Source organism: Scomber japonicus, chromosome 9, assembly GCF_027409825.1.
Source record: "Scomber japonicus isolate fScoJap1 chromosome 9, fScoJap1.pri, whole genome shotgun sequence".
Taxonomy (NCBI): Eukaryota; Metazoa; Chordata; class Actinopteri; order Scombriformes; family Scombridae; genus Scomber; species Scomber japonicus.
In genome coordinates this window covers 16033470-16056225 of record NC_070586.1, presented here as the reverse complement: position 1 = coordinate 16056225, position 22756 = coordinate 16033470, and the positions used below count along the sequence as shown (strand labels likewise).

General features: G+C 39.4%; 2 protein-coding genes across 2 annotated transcripts; one reads left to right on the top strand and one right to left on the bottom strand.

Annotated features, from left to right (window-relative positions):
* Positions 1 to 8805: 8805 nt before the first annotated feature.
* On the top strand, positions 8806 to 10954 carry LOC128365144 (LHFPL tetraspan subfamily member 2a protein-like). The gene is made up of 2 exons (XM_053325793.1): positions 8806 to 9199; positions 10331 to 10954. The coding sequence occupies exons 1-2, from the start codon at positions 8806 to 8808 to the stop codon at positions 10585 to 10587; spliced, it is 651 nt and encodes a 216-aa protein (XP_053181768.1). The 3' UTR covers positions 10588 to 10954.
* Positions 10955 to 12463: 1509 nt separating this feature from the next.
* Positions 12464 to 21084, bottom strand: LOC128364463 (secretory carrier-associated membrane protein 1-like). Its single transcript, XM_053324988.1, has 9 exons — positions 20943 to 21084; positions 18847 to 18927; positions 18519 to 18632; positions 17926 to 18037; positions 16796 to 16924; positions 16431 to 16590; positions 15775 to 15876; positions 15570 to 15687; positions 12464 to 15429 (listed from the first exon to the last, which is right to left on the bottom strand). Exons 1-9 carry the CDS (start codon positions 20997 to 20999, stop codon positions 15268 to 15270), a joined length of 1035 nt encoding a protein of 344 aa, XP_053180963.1. The 5' UTR covers positions 21000 to 21084; the 3' UTR covers positions 12464 to 15267.
* Positions 21085 to 22756: the final 1672 nt, after the last annotated feature.

Genomic DNA, 22756 nt, shown 5'->3' with positions numbered 1-22756 from the left:
TCACCACTGTCTTTCAGAAATATATCAGAGGAAAAATCCATCATCTAATACTCACACCATTACAAATCGACACATTGCAGGAGAGATTACGTGATCTAATCATGTGGCAATTTACTAAAGTGAGTAACCCTAACCTGGCTTTGTTTCCTTGATTCAGTTCCCCCTGAGAACAAGTGCAAACCTGTTGTGTGTCACTGGATGGAGCTGTGATAGTGATAACAGAGGAAGATGTCTTACAGTGGTGAAAAAAAGAATAAGTTGTTGGTTTTAGCAACTGTCACAACAGCCTTGTGGTTATATGTCATTTTGATCTATTGAGTTTAATACCAGACAGAAGAGAACTTTGTCACTCTGCTTCTTCTGTGACTCATTTTAACTTGTGAGAGTTACTTACTTACTACTTACTTATTACTTTTAACATTCCATTAATTACTGATTGTATGTAGTTTACATTACTGCTTACTATGAGTTCCTTGATGCATTCCCTGCTTTGTAACTTGTTGGTTTATATACAGATGCTCTGACATCTAAAATTTTAGAGGTCGCTAATAAGCAGATAAATTGTACAATTTTCATAATGCAACTTGCTAACGTCTTTTATTAGATCATACTCGCCTGGTAAATGCCCATGTCTTTTCCCATGCAAAAATTAGTCTCCAAGTCCAAGCCGAGCTAACCTTGATGACATAATTAGGGGTGTATTCTCAGACTGACTTTGGGAAGCCACTCCAAAAGCCGAAGAAGACTTGAAACAACAGTTTACTGAGTAGTATTTCATGTGATGAATACACTAATCTTTGTGTAAAGTTGGGAAAGCAGTCCTTATTAATGCAAGACATGATTGAAGTTTATGATTTGTCAGATATATAGCTTTTGAGCACGATTATTGAAAATGAACCTTGATCTCAGATATGGAAGAATTTGTAAAATGACTTAGAAGGATATTTTAACTAGCCTTGCTTATAGCTGCAGTATCACTCCAATGATAGATCAAGGAGACAAAATGTTTGTTGTGATGGTTTACTTTTGTATTTCACACAAGTTTGAAGTTTTCATACCAGACTGAAATGAGTGGAAGGTAGGAAATGTATTTAAAAACTGATGGTACAGCATGCTTAGGTGATAATAGAAAGTATAAAGATTAATTAGAAAAACATCTGAGATCCTTTTAGAAGTCACAGTGAAGGAGGCTGCATCCATCATCCGAACCTTCTAGAAACAAACTCTAGAGCAGAAGAAGTGAAGAGGGAGTAAAGCGAGGTCATGCCTGTCTTTGTGCAAGTGAAATGTGAGGGTCGCTGAGGGGGCTTTGTGCGTCAGAAGCTGTGGGGCCACTACAGAGTCAGCGTAAGGAGTGAGGGGCCAGGGTGTTGCACAGATTGAATAGGTTAGGGGCCACAGCGGCCTGTCTTTGAGAGTGAAGGAGAGCATTCTGGGCCAACGGTGGCATGTCTTTGAGCGCTGAAGAGTGAGTGAGGGGGGCCAGTGTCGGCACGTCTTTGTAAAGCCTTTGTTGAGTCGAGTTGCACCAGATGAAGAGGGCCGATTTTTATTCAGGCATTTTTGGCACATGCACACACAAACACACACACAAACGGGCTTGGCTCATACTTTTCTCTGGGGAAGTCATGCGTTTTGATGCAATTATACCTCGGGTGAGTGAGCACAGGCTGGCACCTCTCACAGTTTATGGGTGAGTGTTTGTTTTTGTGTTTGTACGTCAGTAAAGTGGGCTGTATTGTTTTAGCATGCTGTTGGAGAGAGCTTCTCTCTGTCGTTTACAGTTTGGGGTCTCTTATTGTTATCGAAACCTCAGGCTCTCTGGTTGTATTTGAAAACTGGAGCTGCTGGCATTTCCACACTCGTCATACACAACTGGGGAATAAAGTTTAATGGCTTTTTACATCTTGAATTGTTTTATAGTGTTTAATCTGGGTTTGTAAGATAAATCTAAACTAACTGCACCAAACATGCATTTTGATGGCCACCATCATTCACTAGTTGAAGTTATGAGACACAAGTTGTGGTAACTGTCTATCCATGGGAAACATTCTCCTCTTACAAGTCTTTCATTCACTGTTTATGGAAGGCTACAAAAGCGACCGACTCACATGGTTATGGTTAGTGAAAAAGAAAGAGTTCTTGAGCACAGCGGCTCGGGTAGTTTCATGATATCTGGGAAGATTGAAAAAGCTCATGTAAACGGAAGAGACTCTACTCATCTTTGTGCCTCTTCTCTGTAGTGTGTTTAATGTTATTTATGAATCACTCTCTCACTATCCCTCCTCCTGTATTGAGTGTGAAGCATGCTGTATAAGCAGGTGTGGATGTTGCCTACCCTAAGGCTACAGTCATAGTTGTGACAATGAAAGGAGACCATGATGTACAACTCATTAAGGCTTTTTGTAACTTCTCTCATAGCTTTTATGTCTGAAAGGCTTTGTTCTTTCTCCACCCCTGATGATAGACTTGATTTTGGTTTCACAAGTAATCAAATCTACCTTTCAGACAGCTGGGGGCAAAAAGAGCTTGCTGTTTTTCTGTTGTTATTCAGTACATACAAATGATCTGTGATGAAAAGTTTACCTCTCAACACTGCAGGACATGGATGTCTTTATTCTGGCAAATGTTATGGCTTGTCTGCTGTTCTCAATGTCAGCCACTCATCAGCTCTCATAAAGCCATGCTGTGTTTTAAGAAGGGAGCTTTTCCTCAGAGATTAATAAGAAAATGATGTTGAAACTGAGAGTTGAGGGTGTGATATTTTCCCAGTGTGGGTGGTGTCTGTTCAGTGTTCAGGCTACATTGCTTCACTCTCTCTCACTGTGACTCGACTGCTTGCATTCTTTTATGAAAGAGGGATGAGTTTAGTCCTGTCCAACTCAGGCTGGTATCACACTAGTTTCGTATCTCTTGGGGGTTTTATTTTCTTGCAGATACAAATGGAAATTTGGACCCTCATTGGTGGCCTGACTCCCACACTGTATTGTTTGAGTAGCTGTGTATCGCTGACGATGGTGATGGTAACAACCTCTTATGTGGTTTTGGTTTGAGGGCTTTCCTCCTGGCTGGTCCAGATGCACGACCAGACCAGACCAGATCCGACCAGGCACAGCAGCTAGTATGGAACAGATTGCCTTGGTTTGAGGTTTCTGGTTCAGAATCTCTGAGTAAAGAAAGATGAGCTAATGGAGTCCTCTCAGCCCAGATCAACTGGGGGGAGTCATCTGATCTGGGTGGGTGATCCACCAACTCAAACAACCATTTCTAAACCAGGACAAGGTCATTGCCATTATAGGGAAAAAAAGCGTTTTAATCTGATCTCAGTTTGTAAATGCATGTCCATGAATGGAATTGTGTCATGTAAACTCGTGTTAATGGTGGAGTCTAACTTCCCCGTCACAGAACAATCTGGGTCAACTGTGTTTCAGACCTCTCAACCACCCACCTTCAGTCCTCATTCACTTTCACTCTCCAGAGCAGACACAGTGGCCTTCACTCATTACCTCAGCACCTTGGCATGCTACCAGCGCCTTTGCTCATATCTCAGACCAATTACTCTAGATTTACTACACAGCGGCCTCCTCTAACTAACGGCCAACTGACTGACCCACATATGCCTCGAATTTGCTGCTTTGTCTGGGACTTCAAAAAGGCTCTGGCTCAAACTGTTTTTACGCTTCATTAGTAGAAACTTTATTGACCATACAGACTGCTTGGCCAACAGGTTTTAACAGCCAAAGTTGTAGTCCACATGGTTGGCTGTTGGCCTGTGGATTGTATTTTTTGCAAATTCCATGAGAGAAAGTTTGTCTCATAGCAGCAAGGAGACTATTCATGTTGGCCCGCTGAATGAAGGATTGGAAGAGTGTGTATAAGTTGGCTTCAGGCCTTCACTGGTACATGCATATAATTCTGCATGGCAGGCAAGGTTTCTGTCAGGACAGGAGAGCAGTGTGGGAACTAACAGGTCCAGATCAGATGCAGAACCACTCCACTGCTGCTTCAGCTTTCATCTTTTATCGGCCTAACTCAGCATCACGGACGAGTCACGGAAAGAACCATGAGACTCCATGATCTGTCAGTGTTGTTGATGATACATATCTATGACAGGGACATAGGGAGCTGCAGTAATACAGATCTGACAGTATGATGATACATATCTATCAAAAGCAACTGGGAGGCAGAGACCTCTCACCTCACTCGCCTTGGTCGCTGGGTAATGAATAAGTCATAATTCAGAGTGTCTGATGTGCCGTAAAGTGTAAAATGCTACTCCCTCAGCACTCATGTAAACACAGAAAATCTTGACCTCGCCAAGGAAGTGGTGTTCAAGCACTTTCCCAGAAGTCTGCTGAACAACCAGCAAACAAGCGGAAAATATTCATCAGTTTCAGGATGTAGCAACCTTTGTGCTCACTAAATGACACTGCAAAGGGCCATATATACACTATGTATATAGGTGCACCCACGACACACATGCACATCCTCTCTATATGTGCAGAGTAGATTCACAAATATGCAAATGACAAGAACTTTGATAGTCAACATATTAGATGTATAGATTTTATGACAATGTCTGCTCATGTAAGATTTGCACAATACAGACTTTTTAAGTCACCAGATACATTTGTAAACCTTCTCATTTCTCACCTGAAAGGCCAATATCACTTTTTAAAAATGTGAGAAATCCCTACTATGTAGTGTACCTTCTCATATTACCCTGTTCTGAAACCCAGCAGAAAAAAGCCTCATCTAGTTTTTATCTCCCTCTGAGTGCAATCCTCAGCCAGACTACAGAGAGCATGATGAGCTATGTGTCAAATGATTTCCTGTAAGAGCTGGGGGGAGATCACACAAGGTGCCTGCCTGCTGCCCCAACAAGATATGTTTAACCTCCATCCCTGTAGTTTAAAGAGGCAGAGCTGCTAATTTGTGGGCATTGTAGTCTTAACAGGCAGCACCGTGCCTGGTTTTCATGGACTATAATCATCTAAAAACAGGAGACCCAAACTCCACAGCCAAACTAAAACTGTGCCTGGGTGGCTTAAAACAAAAACCAATGCAAACAAACACACACACAAATAGTATTTGCAAGGGTGTTTGCTCAATATTCTATTACATTTTTCTACATTTACACACATACTTTCACGTTGAAAAATGTCTTGTATTTTAATTGTAGCTATAAATAGAGCTAAAACACTGGCTTTGCAAGTGTGCGAAACAATTGTAAATACTGCAGAATGGAAACTGTGATAACAATTTGGAGAGTCATGGTTTGTGACGAGGCTTGGAATAAAGTCAAGGACTAGAATAGAATAGGGCACACCTCAACCTCTCCTCAAGTGCATAAACACACTTCAAATACATCACAATTAATAAAAACCTGCTTATATTCTATACTGTACTCTTGCTTAGGATGTTCCTTTTCTACTTTTTCAAAAAAAAGCCTGTGTGAGGTACGACGGTTTAGATTGAAACAAGATAACTTGAAAGATGATCACAATGCGCAACTTTGCCTCAGAAGCTGTTGGACGGACACTGTTGCTTCCTGTTTATTTTTGGCATTTCCTTCTTGGCTGATAATAAATGGTAACGTTGCTGATAGCTTATTTCTACAGTTGCACCAAGCTTACTTGGAGTGTATTGGAAATTAGTGTCAACTGCAGTGCAATCCCCCAGTTTACCCGCTCTTAGTTTATCCTCAAACTACATAATTATACGTAGACTGTGTATTTTGGCTGAGGGTTCACATAATCTCTAATTAGGATTTGAAATTGTAGAATGGGAGTAAAACTTGAGACACGCTACTGACATTTTGCTCAAGCAGAGTAGATGGAATGAGATGAACTTGACTGGGAATGCCACAGATAGGCATCACTGTCAGACTCAAGACAAAGCAAACATGCACATACTATAAGCAAAGTCTTTCATGCTGAATAATCTGTCATCATCTATTGCAAAATACTTGAAAACACAACCATGTTGTGAACTGGATCTTGATAAACTGAATCACACCTGCATCTTAAGTGTGTCAAATCCCATACCTGCTCCTCAGATGTTGTCATGCCTGGGATTTTGTTATCATGACCCAGTTTTGTCGGTTTGTTCGTATTCAACCCTGACTTCAGATGAATCATTCAGCCCTTTTTTAGCAGCATGAGATAATATTCTTTATTTTGTGGCCTGGGAAATGTCTGAAACCTTGAACTGGCTCAGATCATATCAGACAAAATACAACATCAGTGTTCATTCCTTACATATGTGGTGCGTTGATTTACCATCGCGAGTGGAGACTGGCGGGGGAGTTATGTATAACCGAATACCACACTTATTCCCCTCAGGGCCTTAGCATGACTTGGAGCTCTTAAGTAAGCCTTGGTGCTGAACTTTTTTATCACCAACAAAATGACACATGCAGCAAGAATTAGAGCGATAACATGATAGGACAATCCACTCTTATCAGTTTAACAATCCTCCCTCCCCTTTTATGTGAAAGTTATGAATCCATTAGGCTGAGGCAAATCCTGATTTATGACACATTTCATCGCTTGTACAGATTGGGACATTTTGAAACGTTTTGTTCACCCGTTGTACAAAACATATTTACTTCTGCTGGTATCTAGCCATATTGAAGGTTTATGTTTTTTTAATCTGTCTCTGAGATTTCGGCCTACACTAGAGAACAATAGAGGTGAATACATTGTAATCTGGGATGTTTGTACAGCAACATGTTTACCTGTTAACCTGGATAATCTACAAACCTGGCTGTTAATAGCAGAGCCTAAATGATACATAATCACGACTGATATTACGAGCTGATTTTATCTTCTAAACTATAAAATGTTGGGCTTTGTACATATCTCGGCTGCTATTCTTTCATAGCTGATGATAAGGGATCCTTAGGGCTGCAACTAATGATTATTTCCATTATGGATTAATTTGCGGATCATTTTCTGGAATCATTGATTAATTGTTTAGTCTATGAAATGCGAAAAAATTGTCAAAATTTCACCAGCCATCACAGTGACATTTTTTGAAATGTCACTGTGATGGCTTCAATTTGATATATATTGATATAAGATATTCAAGTCACTGTTATATATGACAAAAAAAAGTAGTTTACATAAAAGAAGCCGAAATCAGGAAATTATTTGATTATTATTTGATTATAGTTGTGGATTCATTTTCTGTGGATTAACTAATTGATGAATTAAAGCTCTAAAAGTAATTTAAAAAACACATTTAAATCAATAACCATTTTGGCGGCCGCACAAATCTGATATCAGTCAGGCTTAGCAGTTTCTTCTTTAAATATAATATTCATAGGGAACTGTTCACAGTTTTCAATGCTGTGAACATCAAAAACATATTTGCATTCATCTCCACACGTGTAATTTGGTTAAAGAAACCACCTTATTTTTGGGATACACAGAGCTGTAAATATCAAGTCTTTTCCACTGACACAGGGAGGTCCACCAAGGCGACCCCGCCGTATTTAAACCAGATTCCACATATTTTCCTGTGTGTATCATAATGCTGGATCATGACATCAGAGGGCTTCTAAGAAACCTCCATGCTCCCACGAGACCACGTCTGTGTCGAGGCCAGTGTGGCCACAGAAACTAAATCATAACATAGCAACAGATTCACAATCACAGTGATTGGGACATATACACACTGGTTCACACAGTTGAACAGTTTGAACACGCACACACACACACACACACACACACACACACACACACACATATATACAAGTTACAGGTTATATGTAATCAAGTTTTGATTGCAATTGAAAAGAGAAGAAAGAAATCTGACCACTCCCTTTAATTTTGTTGCATTTATTTATACTATAATTTAATAGTGAACTAAATGATGGAGCTCCAGTTGATGTCATGTGTGTTCTTGTCACGGCAGCGATAATCTGGCATGTCTCACTGTGTTACTGCTGAATGCTGTGCACAGCAGAACTCTGATCTGTGCTGACAGCGGCTCACATAAAGCTCCTGTCATTTTACAGATAAAATCAAGCACAAAAAGTTCTCTTGAGTATGAGCAAAATGGGGGCAGGAACTTTGTTGTTTCTAGCTGTTTTGTGAATGAGTGTGTGACCGTTTGTGTGATTCATCATGACTGTTTCAACACTCTGGCTTTACGTCAACAGACATCTGGATGTGTTGCTCATGGCATGCTCACAGCTGGCTGATAGTGAATTTGAAGTAGCGCTCTTTGTGGGAATGTCCTGGGACTGTATGGGTTTCACAAATAAAAATGGTACAAATTGGACATCCTGTGTGGCAAATCAAGCAAACACAAGGGAGTCTGATGATTCACAGTGGCTGGAAACAAACTGCTTCTCATCCTTCCCACACTGCTGTCCCTTTTTAATGTCTCCTTCCCCCCTTGTGCACATTAGTTACTCCTACTTTTCTCCATGTGTCAGTGATGCCATTTGTAACTCTCTGTGTGTCTGTAGGTGTGACTCTATGATTGCACCATGGCTGAGGGAAGCTGTTTCGGTGCATTGTAGCTGTATGAGACAACTGGAAACGGACCTCCACTCAAGGAACAAAAGAAGAGAGAAAGACGGAGAACCATGAGAGGAGGGAAAACATTTGCTCAGAGAGGATAAGATCAGCAGCCCATCTGGACCTGGACAGTGAACCTTTTGGACTATTCTCTTTGTAAGGACAGGAATTTTAACTTCCCAGTCCCTGTCACTTGGAGGAGCTTTAAACAGAAAAATAATCAAAAATATTTCTGTTACTTTTTATCATCAACGAATTAGAAAGAGTTAACACCATGTGCCATGTTATTGTGACGTGCCGCTCCATGCTCTGGACACTGCTCAGCATTGTGGTGGCCTTTGCTGAACTTATCGCCTTCATGAGCCCTGATTGGCTGCTGGGATCCCCTCGGACGGACACCAGTGTAAATAGGGAGTACCGACCATCTCTCGGCCTCTACAGCCGCTGCCTTCATATTGGGACCTGGGGAAGAGGGGTGAGCTGCGGGCCCTATGCCAGCTCATTTGGAGAGGTGGCCAGTGGCTTCTGGCAGGCAGCCATGTTGTTCCTGGCAGCAGGGACATTATTGCTTGGGGTCGTGGCCTGTATGTCCATCTTCACCTTGTGCTTCCAGAGCATCCTGAAGAAAAGCATATTCAACATCTGTGGACTGCTCCAGGCTATCGCAGGTGAGGGATGGATGATGGTGTATGTGTGAAGCTCTGTGTCCAGATCTTCCAGAAAACTGCTATGTTATAATTTTTCATCAGAAAATAAATTCCATTCAGAGTTCAGTATACTTACTAAAAGATCTATTTTGGCATTTTGCCTGCTATTTTGCATTAAATTCAATAGCTTAAACTACTAAACTGAAGGACAACCAATATAAAGAGAGATGATGTGCCTCAAACGTCTCCAGTCAAAACTGGGGACTGCAGTTAAGTGGTATTAAATACTTTAGACTACTAGGCCAAGAAACACCCACAAGTTACTCACTTCTTAATGTAGCTTCTTAATGTAAAGACAAAGATGAAGATGATCCACTTTGATTCTATAAGACAAATGTTTAGATAAAACTGTGAAAACTGAGCACACTGTAATTGTACAGTTTAATATTATTAATATTAATTTTCTGTGTGCTGCCTTTGGGTTTACACATTCATAGTGCTAGTTAAAAAAGGAAGGATTAATAAAATTCACACAAAATGTCTAGCATCTAAACTGTGTCAGTTACTGAGGATAGAAGAAAAGAAAAAAAGAAAGAAAGAAAGAAGAAATATGGACACACCCAGGAAACTGACCAGCTGCATACATCTCTCCTGCTACCTAAGCTAATTCTAATGATCTGCTCATGAAGTCCACAGAGACTAGCCTGCACGTCTATGCAAGCATAGTTTATTGCCATGCCACAGCCTTTAGGGAATTTAAGTGTTGCTGTTGATTTTACAAGTTGGAACATCTGACTTTAGAAGTTGCCAACATCCAGTGTTACTCTGTCACTTTTTTCCTAGTTGAAGTTTAGATATTCCAATCAAAACTTCTCCAGGTCTTACTGCATGTTTCAACAAACTGCCACAGGTATGTTTGACTGGACGGGCCTGTCGACGAGGTAATCTATCATTATGCAACTTCAGTGTAGGGGGCGGCCAAATGGGGTCATTCCTCTCATCGCAAATCAAATGCTTGTCAGCTGAAAAATACATGTATTCTTCACTGGCATTGAGTCAATGCGTTCCTAGCTGCAGTGCAATCTGTTTGTGCTCTCACCCCAATGTTTAGATGTATGTGACCCCTTTTCTCATTGTCTGCTCTCCTTCCAGGCCTCTTGCTGATGGTGGGTCTCATGCTGTACCCTGCTGGTTGGGGTTCAGAGAAGGTGATCAGCTACTGCGGCTCTGAAGCCTTGCCCTTCAGGCCGGCTCTGTGCTCCCTTGGATGGGCGTTCTACGCAGCAATTGGAGGAACGCTGGCTTCTTTCCTGTGTGCCGTTTTGTCTGCACAGGCTGAAATTGCCACCTCCAGCGATAAGGTTCAAGAGGAGATTGAAGAGGGGAAGAGTCTGATCTGCTTGCTCTGAGCCTTCACAAATTACAGTATCCTTGGTGTGGTTTCTCTGATATGGACACTGGCTCCTTTTAGTGGAAAGAGGATGGACATTTCCCTGAATGTTTTTTATGATTCGTGATGGCCTGAATAAAATCAGCTGATTGTTGACAAAACAGAAACAGTTTTTTTCAAATCTTGAGGCATGATATTATGTCCTAAAAACCACTGTAGCCTGAATTTACCAAGAAGTAGGAAACCACATATTATTCTCCTAACACATCTTCAGGTTAAACAAAAAGGCCTTAGTACAGCAGCAGGCTAAGGAACATTACCTGTTTACTCATCTGTTGTGTTTGTCCAAGATACTGTTTTAATAATTCTTGCTTTAAACAAACCACTGTACTTAATTAGCAAGGGGTTAGTTGATCATATTGGTAGTGGATACATTATAGTTACTGTGGACAGGTTCAATACATTGTTATGTTTATTCACCTGCAAACCTCAACAAACCACTGAATAGTAGCCGATGTGTCCACTAAAATGCTCCACAAAACTTGCATAACATATGTTCTCCGTGTGCGTGTGTGAGGGAGATAGACATCAAGTGTTGCGGTTCCTAAATGCTCATATGTTCTGGTTCTATGGCACAGCAGGACAGTAACTCCTCACGACTTATGATGTGCCACTTTAAGGGATTGTTCACTTCAAAGGGAGTTCCTCTTAATGGATTGTTTTTGGGTCTGTTGCACTGCGTAATAAGTGAGTGTATGCAGAAAAACAACAGAGGCTTGCCATATGTTTCACTGTGGTAAGCTTTCATGAGGGGGATGCTCACAACGAGATGAAGCAGGCTGTGCTGTAGCTTATTCTAAGTTACCTTATGACATGCAGTGAACCATGCAAACAAGATATGTCTTTGTAAAGAGGTCCAAGACAGAAAAAATAAGTTTATAAAAGGTCAGAAGCCTGTCAAAAACTCCCTACATGTCATCAGTGTTGCCACTGCAGTGTCCCTCTGTCATTTTGTTTTGCACTTATTTCATTTATTTTCTCACTTGTTTTTTTCAATTGTGCTCCATAAGTCACTGTATGTGTAAAATGATTCATGTGATTGCTTTTATTCATTGTTAGATGAGATGTGCAATAATTGCTGTGAAAGCGAGTGTATGAAATGAGTGAAATCATAACATGAAATTGTATCACAAAGCTTTTCTAGTCTGTCTGCTCTTAAATTAATATGGTGACTGTCGGCTGTTTTTGTTACATTAACAAGAGTTAACAGCATTTCTGGCACATTGTATAGAGCTGCAAGTATGAAAGATTGATATGTGTGTTTTGAGAGAAATAGTCTGTTCTTTGTACCCAAATAAACCAATCCTTTATTAAATGTGTCTTTGGTGGATGTGTAAAATGTGTCTTTTACACTGATGTGCATACAGCAAGTTTCTACTTTCATGCTTCTTTCCTGTTAAAGATTAACTTCCTGAGGAAACACTGACACCTAGTGGTGAAATGTGGACAATGCAGAATAGTTTGTTGCAAGATAAATTGGGAGAGAATTTTCATCAGATTGTAAAAAGGACATACAACATATTTCTACTGAAAACATTATCTATTTATTTATTAAATACTGGAGATGTTCTTCTTCAAACTGAAACTATTCAAAGCTTGAAAAGGAAACTCACTTTTTGGCTTAACTGCCTGCAACTCACACATTACACATCGGCAACCTGTGACAAGGATATTGTGAGCATACAATACTTCATTTTAAAAGGCTACCACTGATACTGAGCAAATATTTTGTGGAAGCTATAGTTTTAATTAAAAATAGTAGCACGTCACTTGATCACAACTACTTCATCGTTTCCTGAAAATAAGTTAAATGCTTCAACAAACAAATGTTTCTTTCAAATTTTATTTCATGTTAATACCATAAATATACAAAACTCAAACTATTTCACATGCGACAAAGGCCAGACAAGAGTGCATTACGTTTTCTTTTTACATGTGATTGATTATGGGGATCAAATTTTCAACTTTACAATATGTACAAGTGTCCCTTTTAAATGAGTTTCTTCTCTGATTCAGTGAAATAACATGGTCACAGGTCAAAAACACAGTTATGTGTCAGCAAACTAAAACACGTTATGTACTGTAGACCAGCTCTTGCCAAATACATCAAGAGATTACCCACTGTGGCTTGGCTTCATGTGACAACTGTTTAAACTAGAGCTACATGGGAATCATGTGGGTGTATGTAGAAAAAAAGTGTGTAATATCTTAAAGTAAGACATGGCAAGGGAACACATCACAAACCAAGATTTAAAAACAAATCTATATGGACATTTTGGTAGATTTCTCACAGCTTTTCAGGACATACAGTAGAATAACACTTGAGGGAGATTTTTCTTTTTCCTTACATAACAATCATTCATAGATCTTCATCCACACACGCACACCTCTTGCAGGATCAAGTTGCAAAGTCATTAACATTAAACATTTTTTTAAAAATCTAGCTGATGCTATGATCATGTCATTACAAAACCACACAAACACATTATGTAAAATCAAACCAAATAAAATGGAGATTCAAACAACTTAAATTACACCATAAATAAAAACATTTTGCTTTCTGCACTAGGTTCAACGTAAATCAAGAAATGTGCAATGAATTTAGAACAAAACAAAAAAATGTTTCCAAACAAGAAAAATACTGCTAAGATGTAGGCCCGTCATTTCAAATTACTGACCTTCAACTTTGTAACACTCGCAGGAGTATTTCCTCCACTGAAATGCTCAGTCCCACACATGTATAATAACAGCGGCACCAGTCATCAGTCGTCTATCATGCACACCTCCAGACACTCACCAACACTATGAGAAGTGCAAAAGCACAACACAAATGCAACCCACATTCATATTCTCAGTGACAGTCTGTACAATTTCCTGCTGAATAACACTATTATCATTGTATATAAATGAATGCATCTGATATCACTGAATGTTTGTCAGTCCTGTGTTAGCTCAATGCTCATTTAGGCTAAGAAAGTTCTGATGCCATAATCTGATACTGACAAGAGGAAATTTAATGGATTGATTTTTTTGTATTTAAAAATACAGACTGTATTTGACAGTCTGTTCAGATCACATACACATAATATCAATCTTTATACTTTACTTATTTTATGTATTTGTGTTAATCCAAGTCATCCTCTGTGAGAAAAGGCAGGTCACATCTCTCACTTCTCCCTCTCACTTCTGTCGGCCTGTTTGGTGACAATAAGATATGTGTCGTTTTCAGAAGGAAACATAACAATAGGAGGCCACGACCAAGTGGCTCTCAAATTTATAGCAGCGTTAGTTTTTAACCAAGTGTGAAGAGCTACAAAAACAACTGAGATAGAGCCACATAGTAGTCTGTTAATGTCACACATACATGAAGGAAAATGCAAATACTTTTCTCAAGTTTTTCCCCATTCTAGTGCACCATGGCATGACTTTTACGGACTTCTTTTACATTTGAGGTGAGAACCACTGACCTGACCTGGACTTTCAGTGGCTCTTTACAAATAGATCCGTACATGATCAATCAGTCAAACAGCCAACAGGACATGCAATAACTTTACAGTTCATTTCTCACATAAACCAAGAGATTTTAAGTAGGCAGGTATTACCGCCGAACAAGTGACCCCGTAGCCAGAGAAATGGCTAATTAATAGTGGATAGAATGAATTTGCCAAAGAAATAGCTACCTTGTTGAGTGTGCTAAAAATGCACGTCATTACCATGCTGTCAAATCTTAGTAAGCCACAGAAATACTGACACATCACCAATCAGAGTAGCATACAGAGTGGGAATATTTTTTCAACTCACAGTTATCTCTGGAGCACTGCGGGAAGGCCCTTAAATAAGAACATATAGACATATTCCTATTTATAATAATGAGGTTTTACCATAATCAGAATGTTTTTTGTCTCAGACTAGAAGCGCTGATATATGACGAGTTACAATTTACCTTTCAGATCTTAATGACTAAGCACTGTATTATCAAAAAAAAAAAAAAAAAAAACCAAGCCAGAGCCACAATTTTTCTCAAAGTGAAATAAACATTCACACACAGGCCCACCTGTTCAAACATGCACTGTACTTTCGGTATGTGAGCAAGAAAACAGAACTATGTGCAAAACACCATGGTCAGATTATCAGTTTTCATGACTCTATCCTGTATTTACCAGGCGTAAAAGCTGCTTGGAGGTCATCATCACCATGACAAAAATAAGGTATGCTAGTACTTCGACCTCTGCCTGGCCTTGGATCACCTCGAGGGGACAGAAGAACAAGGAAAGCGAAGGAGTGCTTAAAGAGAGTGTGAGATGAAATCCCACACAATGGGAACAAACCTTGAGTCCCTTAGTTGATGTTTCGAGGGATGTGAGCAGACAGTCACCTGACTGAAAAGCTGAAGGGTTGATGTAGGAGAGTTTGTTTATATTTGATTGTGAGTGAAGATGGACAACTCTGGCCACTTTATCTGCCTGTAATTCTGTTATTTCTTGACTCTTGACACCTTTTTAACAAAGTCTGCAGGGCTTTCATGAATAGAATCAATTTGATCTAAGAACCAGCAGGGCCAGAGTTGTGCATCTCCAACTTGACTGTGTGTGCATATGTTTGTATGTGTGAGCATGTGTGTATGTATGTGAGTGTCAGTTTATGGATGAGGTTTGAAGGCCCCGCGGGCAGCATTGGATGCAGCGTTAGCTGCAGCATTGGCGGCTGCAGTCTGAACGGTCTTGTTAGACATGACCCCGGTTGCAAACTCCTGCTGGGCCTTCTCAAAACTAGCACCGGTGGTACGATACAGTGCATGCACCTAGAAAGAGACGAAGAAACATATCTTTGTTAAGTGATCTATCACAAAACCTTATGTGCACATTCTGACATGATTCAGTTAAGTTCCATTAAACATAGCAACTGGTGCCAACATGCTGGAGTAGTCTGTGAGTGTGTTACCTTTTTAAACATGATGAGCGAGCCTACAGACAGTGCAGTGAACAGAGCTGCGATGAGTAACATGATGATGCCCACTGGGATACTGGTGTTCAGACCAGTTAAAGCTGCGATCCAACCACTGAACAGACCAAGACAATGACAACATGAGTGAAGTTCAGTACACACTCATAGAGGTACAGGATCATTAAGTGTAAACAATACTCACCATGTTCCCCAGCCAGTGATGCCAATACTTTGAAGCACGTGAACTCCAAACTGACAGATATAGATGAAGAAGAAGACGAAGAAGCGGAATGAACTGTCGCTCCTGTAGTGGAGACAGAGAATGAGGTACTGAGAAAGAACAGTATGAGGTCAGTAATATGATAAAACATCATTTATTCAACTTTCACTTTAATTTAACCTTTAATCCCACTCCACTTCCTCCACTCTGTCAAATTCTGCATGTATTGTATGTTGTAAGGCTGTACCAAATGCTTCAAAACAACCGAAAAACCGAAAAACACCAACAGCACAAGAAAACACAGAGGCAGTCCAGCAGGGCAGAGAGGAGGAGGAGGCACCTGCACTGTGACTCACTCTTCCCCCACTGCCTCCGTCCTCTCTCTTCACTCTCCTCACACCTCGCTCCTATCCCCTACAAAGCTTTGAATAAATTTGAATAATTGCTGCTGAAGCTTCGTAGCCTCAAAAAAAGGTATTCGGAACAGCCCTAGTATGTTGTGTAAACTTAAGGGTCAAGGTCAGATTTGGTCATAAATAATGTGGTTTTCTGTAGGTGTGCTCGTAGACTAGGGGACGAGGATGAAAATAAGCTTCTACAACCCCCAAGCTGGTTTGTATTAACATGTATCTTCTCACCTGAAAGCCCCGTAAAGCGGTCTGTACCAGCAGACAAAGGAACAGGGGGTAAACAGCAGGAACCATAGCATGGCCAGGCCGAAATCTACACCACGATTGGCATCCACACAGAACCAGGCCAGACAGCCAAACATGTTCACAAAGAGCGTGCCTGCATGAACTGGTGGGAAAAAAGAACAAAATTAAGAACTTTTGTGTCATTTGAGTACAAAAAAACAACAGAAATACAATTTATGCTCAGAAAAATGAAAAATATTGTATTTTGTTTTTTAATGTCATTGTGATGGATGAGCAGACAAGATGCTTGTTAACAAAGATATGTTTCAGAGCAGGTGGCTTTTCTCTTCTTTGGGGAATCCACTTACACATCCAAAGGTTGTACATGATCTTAACGGTCTTCTGGAACTCTATGGGTATGTCCACGGCAATGTCGTGGTAGAAACATGGCCCGACGGGGAATTTCTCCGGCAGTGGGGGCCAGTTATTCTTGCGTCCTGTGAGGACAATGACACAAGTGTTTGGATGATGTCTAGCCATGTGCAGTATATACACAAAATCAAGTGTGTGTGGAAGAATGGAGGCAAGAATGAAACCTTTTGAAAACCCTGTATTAGCATTTTTGGTGTATAACTTGACCCATACCCTAAAATAATAAAATATATGTAAGGTATTGGAATGAAAGAACATTGGGATATTGGCTTTATATTTTATGCCAATGGCCAAATAGCTTTATATATATGAATATGTTAATTACACCCCTTTGTATAGTACACAACATACTCAATATTAATATTGCAGCTGATACTTCCCAGAGCCCAGATTTCTTCCCAGATTTAAGATACTTTTTATAACGTGAGATACAGTGAAGAGTTTTTCCTGTATTATATATTTTTTATCTTAAAGAGTGCAGCTTGCTCCTCCTGTATGGACTCTTTTCACAGCAGACATTTTGACTTGTCGAAGCAGGAAAACCACAGTTGTAAATAATAACATTAACAATGGCTCCATTACATTAAGCGTCCCAGTGAGCCTTTTCAGTGAGTGAGCGTGCACAATACGAACCCTGTCACCGGCTCATCTAAAAGAAATGCAGCCATTGATGGTGTTATTCATTCCAACTGTTCTTTTTCTGCATTGACAAGACAAAATGAAAGTGAAAAGGGTGTATAATTTTTGTTATGGCATGATAGAAACTGGTGGCCACAATATAAACCTGAAGGAATGTAACATTACCTTGGAAAGTCCTGTGTTTCTATGGTAAGTAATACTGAGGATATCTTTCATTAAAAAAATTGAAATGGGAATACAGAATGGGAGAAAAACACTTTCAGAAGCAGTGGTCGTCATGGTAACACATCAACTTTCTTATTAGTCTCATGAACATTATTCAGAGTGTTGCTTTGAATATGAATGACCAGTCAACCATTTCAAACTCTGAGATCAAAGGGGGCCCTTGGGTGAAAAAAGTGAATGACTGATGGTTTGAGTGACTGACCTCCTGCAGCTCCGTGGGACTGTAACTCCCTCTCCCGACGGTCAAGCTCTGCTGCTTTCTTCTCCAACTCCTCCTGCCTTCTCAACAACTCAGCCTGAGCACGTGCCTGGTCCTAACATGCACACAGAAATGATCTTAACATTAATTCCCAAACATCTGACAGGAGTTATGATGTCTAACATGGTAAATAATGTAATAATAAATTTTCCGCTTAGGTGTGTTATTTTGGAACAGGAAACAGGCAGGTTACAATTGCAAAAGGAATCAACTACTATCTGCTTCAGTTAGTACTAAACCAGCTCTGAAATGACACTGTGAGCAGAAAGCTACAAGTGGGAAAAGAGGAACAGGGAACATGAAACAGGAAACATCAGATGATAGACGGTACCTCATTATGCCGCTGTTGGGTCATCTGAGTATAGATAAGTATATGAAGGACATGAGATAAGGTGCATCAGAAGCAAACAAAAAGAAGGAAAGAAAAAAAAAGAAAAAGAAAAGATGAAGTGTTCACAATGTTAAGAACATACATTGTCAGTCTAGCCTAGACTGATTGAACGTACATTCAAAAAACATGTTTTCGTGTGTAATACCTGAGTCTGTAGCTGTGAGTAAGACGGCGGCTCTTCTGTGGGCTTCATGATGGCAGGTTGCGTGTTCTGGGAAGGTGCAGTAGGAGTAGTTTTGGAAGCATTTCCAGGGGCTGCCTGTAAACAAGCAGAGATTCTCGCTGTTAATATTTGTGCATTCAAAAGACAGACCATGAATCAAAACTGTAATTAGGTCACTGTCATATTTTGTCAGTGAAATCCTCTGTGACTAAGAGGTGGAGGAGAGAAAGAGGGTAGTGGATAAAACGAGGTCAGTGACTCAGAAACACACACACACAGACTCATCAATAGCGATGTTAGTTAAGCTGACCGTTCTGGCGTCTGTGAAAGGGTTATACTCCTCCAGACCACCAGGAGGGGCAGACTGGGTCACCTGCGTCACCGAAGGATCCTACAAGGTGGAAAGGACCATACAGGATTTTAGTGGGTGAAAACTACAAAAAGCTTTGATTTTCGTTGATACCATTCAACCTTTATCTTGCATGCAAAACCACAGCTGGTCAAACATTCAATTGGTTTAAATCAACACGTGCTGAAAAGTTATCATAGTTGTGTTGGATATCAAAAAACAGGATGTAAATGCAGCACTATGAATATCTTAATGTTATAATATTGAATTTGCAGTGAATCTTCTTGATCATGTGGCAATTTGAAACACTGTGAATGGGACCAGGTGCAGAGGGAACGGGAATAAGGCACTAATATCAAGCTTGCTTGCTTGACAGGACAGTATATGGTGGCCCACTATAAAGAGCCAACAGGCTGCAAGCTTTCATACCAACCAAAGACTCCACCCACTGAACGCCACACCTTCAAGTGGAGTGGAGGTACCCAACCCCAAAATCACTTCATGAGGGGATTTGTTTGAAATGAAAACCTGAAGATTGTTGGTTCTCCATTGACAGCGCCTGGTTAACGGTGAGAGAAAGGACGGTTTACATGAGAAAATACAACTGTGCACAATGCATGATAAAGGGCTGATGACTGTAGCACAATAAACAGCATGTATTATATCAGTGTAGGTTGTCAGTAACATGTTGTGTCATGTTACTGAATTATGATAATGTTATACTGCCCTTATGGCCAAGAAAACATTGTAAGACTTTGTGCTCTCTGGTTCCCGTGTGAATATATTTTCAACAAATGTTATTAAAAGCAAAACTGTGTAAACCTTCAACTTTTACTTCTAATCAGATAAAGGCCAGAGAAAGAAATTCGCCAGGGAGGAAATGCAGACAAGGATTCAGCCTTCGACTCTTAATTCTCAGCAGAGAGTGAAAGAAACTCTAGAGATACGGTGTAATAATTTAAAAAATACATGTTTGGGTGACTGATTGGCAGTATGTGGAAATACTAATAATGCAATTCATACAGCAAACTGGGAGACCTGCATTTGCAAACATGAACTCTCAATGAGACATATGCAAAGGTAAGTAAGGTTCATTATAGGATATATGCAACGGTACGTGATGTTTATAGTAAGATATATGTACAATGCTCATACTATATTAAATATATGCAAAGGTAAGTAAGGTTTATAACAGGATATATATAAATTGCTCATACTGTATTAAATATATGCTACGGTAAGTGAAGTTTATAATGAGACATATGTAAATGTATTAGACTATATTAGATATATGCAAAGGTAAACAGTATATATGTTATGAACCAAAGGGTTTATAACAGTATATATGTAAATTGATCACACTATATTAGATATACGCAAAGGTAAGTAAGGTATATAACAGTACATATCCAAATTGATCACACTATATTAGATATATGCAAAGGGAAGTAAGGTTTATAACAATATATATGTAAATTGATCACACTATATTAGATATATGCAAAGGGAAGTAAGGTTTATAACAGTATATATATATGTAAATTGCACATACTGCGTTAGATGTATGTAAAGGTAAGTAAGGTTTATAACAGGATATATACATTACTCATACTGTATTGAATATATGCAAAGGTACGTAGATTTACAATAGAGCGCTGCTGTGATAATAAACAACCTCGTAAGTACAATTACGGCAACAACTTTGCATTTCAACTTAATTTGGAAACAATTCAAGCACACAGTGTCAATAAGTGATGCCAACAAATGTTTATTGACGGTGGGACAACGCTAGTCGGCTAACATCATGTGCCTTTGTTAGTAGTTGGCAACCAATTAAAAACAAACATCATCAATAAGAATGTGCTAAATGATCCGTGATAGCTCCTTGTGCGAGGTGATAACGTGGCAGAGATAAGATGAAGACAGTAAATGATCATTAGCTCTTCCAAAAGAAACCCTCTGGCTAGCTGTCAGTGAGCATGGATGCTAAAGTAACATTGGCCTCACTGGGGCTTTTCAGGGCTTACATTAGCCAGCCAGCTAGCTCAGTTAGCTACCTGAAAGGGATTGCTGAAGTCCGGGTCCGCGAAGGGGTTGCTGTCAAAATCTGACATTGTTCAGCCTTTCAGATGAGGGTGTCCTGTGTGTCTCCAGGGAAAGGTCAACCCCTTTGATTTCACTGCCTTTCTCTGCCGCTCTGCAGTCTTTTACGCCTCCTGCTGATGGAGACCCCTTCGCTTAGCAAGTTAGCACAGTAGCACAAAAATGGCAGGAGAGGAGGAGGAGGAAAAGGAGGAGGGAAGAGGAGGAGGGAAGAGGAGGAGGAGAGGATGCGTGATGAGCGATGAGCGGCGGCACCCTGACTCCCTCTACGTTACTGACGTTTGGATAGGTACAGTAAATATATTTGGGTTTATAATGAGAAAAACGAATACGACATTTCATCTCAGAGATAGCCTAGTGAAAATGAGGAGAAAGACAAAGCTTTTGTTTATCTTGTAGCTACAGTTGATTTTGTTGCTGGGAAAATTCCATACACATAAGAAGAAATGGACTGACTCCAAGCCAAACTTTGGACAGTTTGCTCAAGAACTAAATCAATATGGCACCACATTAAAAACAATAAGGCAATGGGGGAAAAAAACTGCCTGTGATTGTTTCACAATTGTTTGTATATTGTTTATGTTATAAATATATAAATAAATACGTAGTTAGGGTTGGGAAGGTTACTTTGGAAGTGGAGTAGATACAGAGAACTAGTTACCATATTTAAAATGTAATAATATTAAGGAGTTTAATAAAATTCCGATATGAATATATTGGCTGATAATATTATATGTAGGGTAGATTAGGGTAATTTACATATGAATCCAATACATTATATCAACACCTTATATCATTATGAAATCCCTGAGATGTTAAATTAGAAAACACTCTTTTGATATTGTACTCAAAAGGAGCATGGCACTTATATTTATATTCCTTATGCCAAATTGTTTCAGAATTTGTGGATTTTGTAAACTGGGAAACTAGTTAGTTTTTCATCTTAGAAATACTCAGATTTATACAAGTCAAGTTTATTTATTTATTTACAAAGCAACCTTATATCTGCCACAACTTTCTGCCAATGTCAGTGCACCAAAACAGTAAACTTCTCTGGGAATTTAATAATTACAATTTTTAAAAAACATGCGGAACAAACAAAAAACAACATATGCATATATTAAACTTGAATTAAGAAAAAGGGTCAAATATACATAAAATACTGCCTTGATAACTTTTTTTAAAAATTAAAAAGAATATCTACACTCATCAGGCAACATAGTCACTGATACAAATATATCTGTGATAGGTCAATATCGACTGAAAATATCAGCTGACCAATATATCATTCGGGCTCTAGTAATAAGTAATGTAACAATTACTTAGTCAAAGTAATATAACTTATTACATTTAATTACTTTTTCAGTTTTCAACTGTTAGGCTAAGTGTTCCACTAAAAGCACTAAAATCTAAGCTCAGGTGTTTTTCATGGATACTGACATGATTTATTACGGAGGTAATTTCTTACGGAGGTAAAAAGCAAGATTTATCTCTCATTTGAAAATGTATTTATAGGTTCATGTAGGCCTAGATTTTCGAATATAATATAAAGATACTTTATGAAAGAAGTCAAAAGTCTGGCATGGGCTTAATGGGTACTGTGATACCATTTAGGTCCATGTGTGTAATACATACAACTAGTTACTCCCCAACACTGTGTATCTGAGCACACCTGTATGAAATACAGATTATGCAAAAAGTCTAGTTCGGTGTTTGAATTAAATAAATCAAATTCGTATGTATCAAGATGACAGAAAATACCCTGTTA